The sequence below is a fragment of the Rhinichthys klamathensis genome, unplaced genomic scaffold, assembly GCF_029890125.1.
Source record: "Rhinichthys klamathensis goyatoka isolate OS25496 unplaced genomic scaffold, OSU_Roscu_1.1 h1tg000169l_1, whole genome shotgun sequence".
NCBI lineage: Eukaryota > Metazoa > Chordata > Actinopteri > Cypriniformes > Leuciscidae > Rhinichthys > Rhinichthys klamathensis.
The window spans coordinates 618,655-632,660 of NW_026606700.1; the positions used below are offsets into that span (position 1 = coordinate 618,655).

The 14,006-nt window shown below is 37.8% G+C and overlaps 1 protein-coding gene across 2 annotated transcripts in view; it reads left to right on the top strand.

Moving 5' to 3' along the window:
* Positions 1 to 513: 513 nt before the first annotated feature.
* faf1 (Fas (TNFRSF6) associated factor 1) overlaps positions 514 to 14,006 on the top strand; it is a 72,821-nt gene continuing 59,328 nt past the window's right edge. The window contains exons 1-4 of one of the 2 annotated variants that reach the window (XM_056259583.1): positions 514 to 797; positions 2,059 to 2,127; positions 7,338 to 7,384; positions 12,402 to 12,673. In XM_056259583.1, coding sequence (XP_056115558.1) covers positions 747 to 797; positions 2,059 to 2,127; positions 7,338 to 7,384; positions 12,402 to 12,673 — 439 coding nt within the window. In that variant the 5' untranslated portion in view covers positions 514 to 746. The remainder of the gene's footprint in view (positions 798 to 2,058; positions 2,128 to 7,337; positions 7,385 to 12,401; positions 12,674 to 14,006) is intronic. The other variant, XM_056259582.1, reaches the window with a different exon arrangement.

The following is a 14,006-nucleotide window of genomic DNA, read 5'->3' on the forward strand; positions in this document are numbered from 1 at the left end:
CTTTTAGCCTGACCCACTTAAAATCGCCCTAAACCTCTCTAAAACCCACCCTGGTAGGGCTGGCATAGCTGCTAAGACCTGCAAACCAACTAAGACTGGTTGAAGAGTCCAAAGGACCAAGGAAACCTGTGCGTTTAGCCCTATGGTTTAGCCAGAGTAGGCATACCTGTAATATGAAATCAGCCCTTCTAAACGATCAGGAGTTAGTAACGTTTGATTAGTCATCACTGTTGGCATTGTAATACGTTCATGTTTACAAAATAAAAACCTTGTTTTGGGGGTTAACACTGAGGTTAAACAGTGAAAACATGCTGCAGATAATAGGGAACTGCCTATAAACATGTTTTGATAAACTATTTTAATGATTTTAATGATTTTTTTTGTTGTAAAATGTCACAAGGTAGTCAAGCAAGTCACTTGTAAGAAAGTCCATTCCAATTCAGCAGCGGCCCTGCTGCTTTAAAAATACGCAGCACTTTCCAACCGTGTGAGTTGCGCGACAGTTCACAGCACCTCTTTACGGCAGCCGTATGATGTTTTCGTTGCTTTGAACGCCGATCCACAACAGCAAAGTGACGATAACAGAAAAACTGAAAGCCGCCAAACACTGACAACAAGGCCCAGAAGTGCAGCATTTATACACAATTACCTGCTGCACACTGATAAGCCGTGTCCTGAACTGCTCTTTTGAAATCGGAGGTTGATATTTTTGGGGTTTTTACATGAGTCGTTAGCCTCTTACTGCAATGGCCTCCGACAGCAACATGGACAGAGAAATGATCCTGGCCGACTTTCAGGTGGGTTTACTCGCATATGTTCTTATAATCTGTAATTTTATAAGGTCTGAATGTGTAGTTAAGATCCGTTCTTTTGCCTGCTGACTGCTATACGGGTAACGGCTATTGAAGTCAGTCCTTTTTGTTGACATGTATCGAGATGATGAGCTGTCAGTGGCTTTGTTTGAATTATTCAGCAAAAACGAAGTCTGGCAAGCACATGATCGGGCAAATTAAGAATAAACAGCTGAAAATACATCATTTTGTTACCATCTGCCTATATGGAACTAGAAAACATTACAGGACTGACTGACATCTGAATCCTGATCTGTATTTTCATGACCCTGTAATGGCCAGAAGCTGTCAAATGACTGCACGGTTTTCTCTGTTTGCACACTGCCATCAGCTGTCACAATCCTGTTTTTCAGTTTGTTTGCTTTAAAATTGTATGAGTCAGTTTACAAGTATTGACAATATGTGTTTTAATTTTAAATGTGTCAGATCTAAAATATGTAGCCGAACTAAACAAATATCTTGAGGTGGCAGTCACCAAAACTGAAGGTTGCTTATACATAATAATAAGCATCTCTCATATAAATTGATAGCATTTCCTGTCTGTTAGATTGAAGAAAGCTTTGCTGTTACCTGCTAGGTGAAGTTAAATGTCACATATAAAAAATGTGTACACTACCGTTCAAAAGTTTGGGCTCAGTAATTTAGTTTAAAATTTTTTTTTTTTAAACTTTTATTCAGCAAGGATGCATTAAATTGATCAAAAGTGACAGTAAAGACATTTATAATGTTTCAAAAGATTTCTATTTCAAATAAGTTCCGTTCTTTTGAACTTTATCAAAGAATCATGAAAAGAATGTCACTGTTTTCACAAAAATATTAAGCAGCACAACTCTTTTCAACATTGATAATACTAAGAAATGTTTCTTTAGCACCAAATCCGCATATTAAAATGATTTCTGAAGGATCATGTGATACTGAAGACTGGAGTGATAATGCTGAAAATTCAGCTTTGCATCACAGGAAAAAATTACATTTTATGGTATATGAAATTGTAATAATATTTCACATTTTTTTTCTTGGTAAGCATAAAATACTTATTTGAAAGCATTAACAATTTTGACCAACCCCCAAACTTTTGAACAGTAGTGTATGTGTTAACATTCTCAGGAATTAATTTTGGACCAGGTATGTTATTTCATTCTTTCAAAAATAAAAAGAAGAACTTTTGGTTTCTGGTATTTTTAATAAGCAAATCCATTTGTTTCAGGCATGTACAGGAATCGACAACATTGCTGAGGCGATCACACTTCTAGAACTGAACAACTGGGACTTGGTGGTAAGATTCACTTTGTTAAATCTGTAAGACGGACACACCTAGATTTGTTTTAAATCACAAACCATTTTAACAAGTGTGTGTCTTATATGCCTCCTGCTTATTGTTTGTATGTGGATTGTGGTGATGCAACAGAGAGACAAAGCCACTGTTTTTGAGTGCAAACTCTATTTAATGGTACCATTGTTCACAGAACATTCTGGCACAGTTCTGTAGATGTAGTAGCTGCATTCCCATATACCTGTTACATTGATTTTTAGGAGGAAAATGTAGTCAGTCATCAATGAAACATAGTCTGACATGTTAGTATTCACATTTTTGCATGTGTGCTCAGCAATAATGAAACGCATAGTGAACAATTGGGCTATAATCAGGGGTGTCATGCATTTTGAGGGGCACCAGTGACCGTTTTGACAATTCAAGTCATGATAGTCTAGTGGTGTAATTTTATAGTATGCATGGGGGCTGGGTTCAAAACATCATATAATACATTTTAATGAACCATGCAAAATTGCAGCTGAACTGCCAGGGATCGCCCTGCCTTTTATGTATAGAAAACAGTGGATGTTTACATTTTTAGATAACACTGTTTGTGTTTAATGGAAAAACCCAACCCCAAATAAAAATAACTATTATTGTTTTTAATAAAATGTTACTTGCACTTTTAATGTAATACCAATGTTCAGACCCAGTTATATACTGATGAACCAAAGTGAGAAAATAATTACTGAAAACTTTCTTGTCAACGTTCCAGAATATTACGATTATTATTAGACCTGTCCTACAGTGTGACATGCCATTACTATGCTATATCTTAAATTAATTGGAAACATTGTTTTTCTAATTCTTGTCTATTTATTATACACTACCATTAAAACATTTGGGAGCAGTACGTTTTAAAAATTTTTTTTTAAAGAAGTCTCTTAGGCTCACAAAGGCTGCATTTATTTCAAAATCACAGTAAAAATAAAACCCCAGTAATATTGTGACATATACTACAATTAACAACAGCTTGGCTCATGGTTCTGTGGTCACAGGTTTGGTAAATACTTGGTACTGCACTATTAGGAGTGCACAATAAGGACATTTTAGGTCTATGCTGATATTTTAATAGTGCATTTGGGCTTGGCAATAAGTTACTGCACCTTTAAAAGCATTTAAGAGCTTTGCTGCCTGTAAAATTATGTTAAAGATTACAAAAGAGTATTACATTCAGACACATACAATCTATTTAAGCTAGTCCCTCAACCACTCCAGTGAGAAATTTTTACTATCTTAGGCCCTGATTACACCTTGTATAAAGTTGTGTTTTGGTCTATTGGATTACAAGTAGATGAGGGAGACACATTCCTATTTAAACCTGGTGTTTTAACCCATCTCTTTTTTTCCCACCTTCGACCACTTCTGTCCTGATGTCTTCGAGGGCAGGGTCTATGGGTGGGCAAATGTATGGGCTTTTTCAGATCTTTCGATCTAATGGACGAAATAAGCTCGATTTACATATGAACGTAAAAGGAGACGATGGGAAAACATACAGAGAGCAGCAGTTTCGTTTCTGCTCTGAAAGCCGCAATGCTGAACACTGTGGGTGCATGTTAGAAATAAGGAATGAGAGAACATTGTGCTTGTTACATTTTTCATCTTCAAACCAAACTTAGGTCTTTCATCCGACAAAGTTTAATACTGTCTGGCTTGCGTGCTTCCCATAATATAGGTCAGTAGGTGCTGGTCTTTTGTGGCTGTTCAAATGCATTCGATTCGTTTTCATTACGAAAGCAATCCGGTCGAATGCGTTTCGACCTCTGGATAAGCTAAAAACGTTTTAGACCCTGTTTACATCTGTATTTAGCGTCGTCCACTTGTGATCCAATTAACAAAAATCTTAATACCAGGTGTAAATATGGCCTTAGCATTATTCAATTTCTTTTAGGATTTTATTTTAATTAAGTGATGTTCTTTCAAGTCTTTAGTTATTAGTGTTTTACATGACTAAGTTCGCATTAACATTAAATGGTTCAATTTCAGATCAAGCACAGATCGGATATGACCAACACACGTGTAAACTGGAAAAGAGCACATGGATTTCGATATTCTCAGATCGGTTTCAGGCCTCGTTCTTATGTAAAAATAAATCTGATATGTGCACTTGCGTTTGCTATGTAAGCGGACATATATCAGATATTCCCCTGTCGAGGCAAGTCGTACGTCATTGAAAAAGCAACGGGGGTGAATAAAGTCAAATCAGGTGGACACCAATCACGATCACAAGACTCTGTTTAACGGTACAGTGGAGGGTGAAGGCTCAACCCAATGTTTTGCTGACCTTTAAAGATGGCGTGGAAAGCAAAAGCTTGTATCATCATTTTGTGTGCGCCATTGTAAATTACACTGTTTTCACTTTTAAAAGATGGTTTTCAAAAAATAAGACTAGACATAGTCAAGAAATCTGAACTGGGAATCAAGACCTGCAGTGTAAATGCGGCTTTACTTTCACTATTGCAGGATAAACTGTTATTTCTAATCATAGTTCTCACAACATGAGCATGAACTTCCTTGCCACTGTTGCCTTGGCTTTTGGCTTGCTTAGATGGGGACATTTAATATTCAAAAATGTTATTGATCTGCCTTACTTAAGGTGGCCGTTGATGCAATTTTCTTTTAGAAACGAACTTTGTTATATTGTTTTCATGTTATCACTGTGAAGCGCTTTGATACAATCTGTATTGTAAAAAGCGCTATATAAATAAAGGTGACTTGACTTGACTTGAACTGTTTCTATCAATTTGCATCTTTAATTCAGTCCGTTTCATTCCGATGTCCATCACTCACGTTACATCAAGTATACTTAGATTTGCTTCTTTATTTGTTACATCCGTTTGCATTTATTTTTCCTCTGTATGACGATTCAATGATACAGAGAATTACTTTGCAGTTCATACACTTTTAATATTTATAATTTCAGAGGCATCAGTAGAGGCAATGAACTGCAGTACCAAAATGTGTGTCAAGATCCATACATGTGTTTTTGTTCAAGTAGGAACTGTTTCACCCGCTAGTGAACAAATAGTAGTTCCTTTGTTGCTCCTACTGTGCAGAGCTTATGTGTCTAGGTGTCTGTTTCAATCGATAATGTTATTTGAACAGACAGTAATGTCTGCTGCAGTCTGCAAATACCCACACCTTTTTATGGCTTTTTATCTTATCTATTGCAAACAGGTCATTTAGACAGATCAAAACGGTCCTAAAAATTCCTAGTTGCAGGTGTCCATATTTGAATACATGCTGTGGAAATTTTCATTGAGGTCCTCTAAGGTCTTATACAAGTATCCTGGTGATTTATAGACTGGTATATCACCTTTCAATTGCCGCCGCACAAACATTTCACCTCTTAAGCCTAAAACATAGGCTTAAGCAGCTGTGACAGATGTCATACCACAGACAAAGGCAGACGGGCAAACTATATTTTGGTTTGGTGAATGTAACAGGAGGCATGTTCTCTGGTGGTTTTCACATTGCTAATTTGCGTGAGGGACTCTCGCTCTCGACTGACGCTCGCCCTAAAAGTCTTTCCATCTCGCATTTACAGTTCTTAAAAGCGGTATGAGGAATGCAGTGTTAGGACAGATCTAAAGTGACAGTTTTCAAATGAAAATCAAGAAATTGTGGTTTTACAGACAGATTTCTCTCCACAAAGTCGCCCTTTATCTCAAAAGCAGGCTGTTTTACTATATTTAGCGGGAAGCTGGTTGTATGCTGGCAGCCATTCAAAGAAAGCAGGCCCTAGCACATGGTGTGGTTAAGTGCACCTGTAAATGTAATGACTTGCTGTTCCAGCTCGGGGTTACGAGGTTGATGGAGTTAAAAAGAAAAAGAATGAGACGAGCGTGTGTTTCAAGTCGAACACCCCACGCTGAGGCCAGGATGTGTTGCACACTTGATCACACAAATGCCGCCCTGCACCTGAGCAAATCTGTCAAGAGAAGTCAAATGGCCTTAAGTGTGTAGAGCACTTCTTTTACATTTTTGTGAATATCTGATCTTCTGTCTCTACGGCAGACAAAATATAATTTCTGTGGCCTCTACAGGCATGGAAAAAATTTCGGAGCATAGCAAGCATTGCGATGTACGTCTCTGTATACACTTTGTTATTTGGCTCAATCAGAAGCCATTCCATTCAGATCTGTATCCACTGAGCAAGTCTCCTTATCACAGTCTGGCTCCAGAACCCACTTGCTCACACACGCACAGACACAAACACATCAGGCCCATCTCTGTGCATTCCACTTCAGTCTGATGAGAGAAAGAGAGGGAGAAATATGTAGCCCACATTGCTGGATACTGCTTGTATGTTTTATGTTTGGTTTTTCTAATGGAATATTTTATTTCTGGATGTGTACCTTTTATCACTGTAAAAAATGTCAGTAAATTTAGACCATTATTTATTTGTAGTTGATGTGAAATTTCAAGTAATGACAGCAGTTATGTCCTACAGTGTGACATGCTATGCTTCATCTTAAATTGAATGGAAAAAATGACGTTAAAAAAATTGGGGTCTGGAAGTTTTTCCTTTTAATGTAAAAAAAAGTCTCTAATGCTCAACAAGGCTACATTATTTTAATCAGAAACACAGTAAAAATCAGTTATATTGTGAAATAATATTATTTTAATAAAATATCTATATTTTAAAATGTCATTTATTTCTGTGATGGCAAAGCTGAATAGAAAACAAACGTTTGAACAGTAGTGTATACTGTATGCATTTTTCATGACCTCATATTAAATTAAAGACTACATTTGTTCTTGAAAATGATTGTAAAAATGACTGAAAAAAAAAAGATTTTTGTCGCATTGTAGAACTATTCATGTTAACTGGTGATTGGAAATGCTCCAAAATGTCAGACTGTAAAGTATACATGCATTACTTTTCGGCTGTTGACGAACTGTGGTCTTTTTTATAGCCTATTATATAGTAGGGATTAGGGAAGTACACAAATTCCGACATGGGGTGTCAAAAATGTCAAAGAAATGGTGCCTATTCACATCCCCATAAATGCTTCCGTTTATACATTAATATACATTTAAAACTAAAATCTTGATGCCGACTAGAAAGGTTTCATGTTATGGCACTTTTAAATTGAACTCAACCTAACCGTTATTTCTTGTCATCAATGCTGTGAGCTCTCATTAAAAATATATTTATGTTTCCTCTCTAGGCCGCCATCAACGGAGTGATACCACAAGAAAATGGGATCTTGCAAAGGTATGACGTTCATTTGTTGATTCTTTTGAAATTAAAATCATCAACTCAGGCTTTCCCTTCCCAAGATGATGGCAGAGATTCCACTCTACTGAACTGCATGTGCTTTTTCAAGATAGTCTTTAGAGTAGAGATTAATGCTGGTAAACTCCAAAGACGGCACATTACCTGAATCAAGTCCCAGCTGAGCTTGATGGCTTGAACGAGGTGGTTACTGTTTTCATGCCCCTGTAAAATGAAACTGGCCTCCTCTCAAAAGGGCATTCGTCTCTGAGCTATAATGAGACCCAGCTGTGGCTGCTGCTGGTTCCCTGGATGTTAAGGAATCGAGGGGGAAATGTCAGAGCAGCTTGTGTCTCGGCTTGTAGAGCCTTTGGTAGAGCTCTTATCATGTCTGCTCATCTGATTTAGTCAAATTAGAAGCGCTCTACCATTTTACATCTGGCTAATCAGCAAACTAACTACTGAACACAAAATCCTGCACTTTAATATTGCATGATCTTGCTTAATTTCATAATTCACAATTTTTTGTAATAGACTCTATGCACAATTGCTTCCGCATTTAGCCACAGTGGTCACTGCAACTTCCGGTGCAGCGCAGTGTATGGAAATTGTGAGAAATTTAAGCACAAAAAGTGTTACATGGCAGGACAAAGATTTATTGATATGATCCACCTTCACACTAAAGGTATTTAAACTTTAGTTTAGTTTAATATAATATACTAAAATGTTATGTTTACTATAATTGATAATAGGCTATATACTTATTTATATTATAATAGAATGTAATTATTTGTGATCGGCAGTTATTAGAAATACGGCAGAAAGATTTTGCTACTATCACAGTTTGCTATGGGAGCATACTATACCAGAAGCTTGCGTAGCACAAATGCTTGTTTTACATACAAATTTATCCTTTATTATTATTATTTTTAATTAAAATTATTTTATTTCACTTTTTATATAGTTATACTACACAACTGTTCAAAAGTTTGGTAAAAAAATACAGTAAAAACATTAATATTGTGAAATATGATTACCATTGAAAATAACTCTTCTCTGCTTTAACATATTTTAAAATGTAATTTATTCCTGTGATGGCAAAGGTAATTTTTCCTCAGCCATAACTCCAGTCTTCAGTGTCACACAATTCTCCAGAAAAAAATCTAATATGCTGATTTGGTGCTCATGGAGGATTTCTTATCATTGTCAATATTGAAAACAGTTTTGCTGCGTAATATTTTTGTAGAAACTGTGATACTTTTTTCAGGATTCTTTGATGAAAAGTTCAGAAGAACAGCATTTATTTTTGTAACAATGTAAAAGGTTTTGCTTGTCACTTAAACAAATTAATGCATCCTTACTATTGCTAAATAAAAGTTGTCTTACTTACAACAAAATCTTACTGACCCCAAGCTAATTATTGTCTCTCTCTTATATCGTACATTACTATGGTGTCATAAAACCATTTTTTGCTACTTCAATGAATTAGTTTGGACTGCTTACAACCTAGAAAAAAAAACAAATGAGAGGAGGGAGGAAAAAGAAAGTGAGAATTCAAGTTGTTGCGGAAATAATTGCGGTGAAATAGCAGTGCAGAGAAGGCTGTCATCTCATTTCCCTCTGGAAGTCTGTTCCGCAGCAATTACCCCCTTCGTGCCATTTCAACACCAGAGTCACAGGAAATCAAACAATCAAGTTTACTGCGGGGGTTTTCATAGCGGTTGGTTGATGACCTTGTTAATGGAGGAGAACAACCAACAAAGTTGGGAGCTTTTTATAGGACACAGCACTAATGTAGCTTACTGTGGGTTCTGCACTGCTGGCCGTTTCAGTGCATTAATACAGAAATACTGTTTAATGTTTTGTCTGTCTATGGCCAGCGATAGGATTGTTTAGATGCACACCACTATTTCGAACAAACAACCCCGTCCTTTTACCATCTTCTTTAGTTTGGTCTGCTTTGGATCGCAGTAAACTCATTCATGGTGTGTTTAGGCTGAATGTAAAGCTTTTCAGCATTCCATCGACCAATTAAATTCTGCCAGTTGCATTGTGGGTAAGAAAAGTAGTTGACAGCTTTCATTGTTGTGCACTCTTCACTGGGTTGTGAAGGTATATAGAGGGGCCAACCACCTTGGCACGGCGTTGGGCACTAAACCGTTGACACCCACAATTGAAAACGCAACAAACAGTTCTTGTTGTTTGTCTGTCTCGCTTGAAGAGTTTGTAAAGTGTTACACTACGCATTTATCCGTATTGAGATTTCCCTCAGTCGCCTTGGCCTGAAAGAGAGAAACGCACACAAACACAACAGCAAAAAAAAAAATCTGACCCAATAACAGGAATTGAAACTTTGGACAACAAAAGGCATTTGTGAACTCTCATTGTGTCCTCCGTCCATTTCTTCTTCCTCAACGGTCAGCGCTCATGAATGCCCCAGAGTCTTAAGAACAAATATATTCAGACGGAGCGCACTCTGTGACGGTTTATTTAGAGGGTGTGTGAATGTAAGAGCTTGGACACGAGGACATGTTTTTCTCAAAGGCACGTAATTATGAATGGAGCCTGGCATGGCGACTTCCAGCCTGTGCATTCAGTGGGTGGCTGGCACCATACTGCAGGCTGTAGGATGGCACGGTTCACTCAAGTGCCCCCATTGAGTCGCCCGCTGCCAGCTGGATCTCTGCTCGGCGGGACCCGGAGACCTACGCGCTGCTGCCAAGCCAAGCGTGTGTGTAGACTGCCATCTAGACGCTCACAGTGGAATAACCTTTGACTGAATGCCAGTGTCTGAGAGGGAGGGGAGAAAAAAAGAAAAGAAAGAGACTTTAGCGGTTGTAGATTATATACAGATCACAAGATTGTTTAAAAATGGGTTGTAGATGCCGCGGGCTGTGGGACTCTACTGTTCCAGCTCCGCTCTAGAAAGATGTCTATTAACCGCAGACCCATATTATCGCAGATAAACGAACAGCTAGATCTGTTCATAATCTTGAGGAAGTCTCATTTGTGAATTCCTTTTCTAACCAGGCGAACAGCACAAATGACATCTTGTGTAGGCTGAACTCTTGAAATCAGTGCAATGGAAACCTCATGCTTAATATCTGATTTTCACCAGATTTGTATTTTGTCGTCATCATCAGCTGTTTTTTTGTTTTAGAAACATTCAAAAAGCTGTAGCATTCATTAATTAATTCATCTTAAATCATACTTTTTGTTTACTGAACAGTTCCCACAGTTATAGAAAACCTGGAAATGTTTGGGAATTTTACAGTTGTGAATTCCAAGCCAGTTAAAGTCATGGAAATCAGTACAATTTCTGTTTTGAATATATTTTCATACAATATTTTCATGTGAGGAAAAGACCAAAATTGGAGTTCTTATTCAGTAATAATGTTTCCCTCATCAAGCTTTAAACCACTGTGACTGGATTGAGTGTGCAAATTCCGGAACTGGTGATCCAGATTAGTCAAATTTGTGAACGAATCATTTAGACTGGTTTTGTAAACAGAATCAATTGATGATAATATCTGATTTGCAAAAATTATTCGGTCAATCGGTCATGAACTCATGTTAGGGCAGCTTACATTTACGCCACAAGTTTTATATTGCATGCTGTGCAGTGATATTCTGTGTCTGTGCTTTTTTTCCATCATGTGTCTAGCTGTACATATGTTGAATTATGCGACTATGTTGATCTATAGATGTCACTTAGGAGCAATGACTGTGTTTTTTTTCTTTCCGAGAGACATTTCTTTAATTTATCCAATGTTTGGGTTTTCCTTTTTGTGTCTAACGAGTTTCTGAATGCCCCCGGAGCCTAACGTCTTTAACCTTTTGGTATTGTAATAAGGTGGTATAAAGTCAGGCATTGTGTGCTGTGCCTGGCCCCCCGCTCCTGCTCTTACAGCGATATGTGCTGACCCTGGAGGAGAAGAGAGGAGCCTTTGTCCCGCCAGTGCTCAGAGAAAAGACATTATTTACTGCCACAGGGGAACACGGGGGCACGGGGGAATTCAGCCATCAGCCGCTGAGAGAGAGAGAGAGAGAGGGAGGGAGTACGAGAGAGAGAGTGAGCAAGTGCCAGAAAAAGCCGTTTGTGTCCTCAGCAGAGCAAAAAAAGGGTGATTTTCTCTGGGTTGGACAATCGAGCGTCTGTTGGGCCCTGCCCATATTATTATACGAGTAAAGCCTGTTTACATTGAGTCTGATACTGTTTGGATTTTAGCACTGCCGGCATTGTGGATCATGCTGAGTGGTCTAAGGAGGTGCAAGCTTTTTCCCGCTCTCTCTCTTTTCGTTTTCCCTCCCTCACTTTATCTGTTTCTCTCCATTCTATGTTCCCTTTTCTAAAATCATCAGCAAATTTTTCTAATTTGGATGATGGACTCCAAGTACCAAGTATTCACATTGGATTATAAAGCATATACATAGAGGCAGTAGATTATTTTCCCACAAAATATGTTATTGGATTTTGGGGCTTTCAACCTTTACAGATCTATGATCCTCCATCCAGACACTCAGTCAATGCTCCTGCTAATAAAAACACTCTTTTGTCTTTTATTTTATTCTATAAAACATATAGAATTTTATTATAGTTTCAGCAGCCATTACTCGATTATTCAGTGTCACACATGATCCTTCCGAAATCAGTGTAATATGTTGATTTGCTGCTCAAGAAACATTATTATCAATGTTTTGCAGTTAATATTTTTGTGGAACCTGTGATATTTTTTTTCAGGATTCTTTGATGAATGGAAAGTTCAAAAGAACAGCATTTATTTGAAATAGAAATATTTTGTAACAATATAATGTAACAATATAATAATAAATGTCTTTACTGTCACTTTTCATCGATTAAAAGCATTTAATGCATAAAAAAAAAAAAACTGTCTCCAAACTTTTGAACAGTAGTGTATCAAAATGTAGTTATAATGGAGAGGTGCTGTTCTTATTGCAACTTTAACACCATTTGAGTTAATTGTAACTTTGCCTCATTTTCTACTGTCCTCTGTAGTAATTTCTCCAGTGAAGCAACTCAGACTGGCCCCTATGGACCTCAGAGCCAATTAGAAGCCACAGCTCCTACGCCCTCAGCCCCGCCTTCTTCAGAATCAGAATCAGCATCAGCATCATCATCTTCCTCACTCCCGTCTTCATCCAGCCCGGCCTTCTGCCCTGTCCAGCCCTCACGGCACATTGTGGAACGGCAGTCACGGATGCTCAACTTCCACGTGGAGTACAGGCAGCGCTCCATAGAGGTGGTCCTGGAGGAAGCCAGCACAGTCGGTGAGCACACACTGTTTTTGATACATTAACACTATGTACATGAACAGTTAATCATCTTTTGGTATACAGCTTACTGCCCATGTCAAATAAGAGTCTGCATGATCATGCTGCTCTTGCAAAGGCAGCACACGTGATTAGCAAAGTCCTTCTTTCTTAGAAATACACGGCATAGAGTGTCTAGTAGGATGGTTCACGGCTTGCGCTTTGTTAGCTACAATGCTGACTCGTTACAAAAGCCTAAACTGATTTGAGAAACATGTCATCTGCAAAGTTTTCTCAGAAATTATCGGAGCATTTTCTTTGTAGATGTAGATATTTGTCTTTGATTCTTGGTATAACAAGCCACTGAACTGAACCACACACTGTTTGACTGTATTTCTGTGAATGAAAGTTGAAACTAATGTCATGAGCATAGTCAAACAGGAAGAGCTCTTGTGAGTTGCAGGGGTGTGAGCCAAGCAAGCCACACAAATAGAATGAAAAAGGAAGAAAATTGCTGCTTTTTTTTTTTTTTTTTGCTGTTAGTGTAATAGTCCACTCTGTGGTTAATTTTTAATAAATGCAAAAAAAAAAGTTGTTTTGGTGTATCTGTTTATGTAATTAATATAGAAAAATGATTCACAAAAGATTTTAAGGGTTGGTTCACACAAAAATGAAAATTCTGTCATTAATTACTCGCCCTCAAGTCGTTCCAAGCCTGTAACTTTCTTTCATCTTCAGAACAGAAATAAAGATCTGATATTTTTCTGTCCCTCCATTGACAGCTACAGTGGAGAAAATAATTTGATGATTTTGTATGTTTGCCCACTTGCAAAGAAATGAAGGGTCTATAATTTAGGTTTATTTAAACGGATAGAGACAGAATATCAACCAAAAAATCTGGAAAAAACACATTATATAAAGGTTATAAATTGATTAGCATTTGATCGAGTAATATAAGTATTTGATCCCCTTCCAACCAGCAAGAATTCTGCCTCCTACAGATTGGTTATGTACCCATGTGAAACACAGATCAGTCCTGTCACTTTAAGAAAGCACTCCTAATGTCAGCTCGTTATGTGTATAAAAGACACCTGTCCCCAGAATCTGTATCTTCCATTCCAACCTCTCCATTACCATGGGCAAGACCAAAGAGCTTTCAAAGGACATCAGGGACCAGATTGTAGACCTGCAGAAGGCTGGAATGGGCTACAAGACCATCAGCAAGAAGCTTGGTGAGAAGGAGAAAACTGTTGGTGCCGTTATTCGGAAATACAAAATAACCATCAATCTCCCTCGGTCTGGAGCTCCATGCAAGATCTCGCCTCATGAGGTAAGGATGATCATGAGAAAG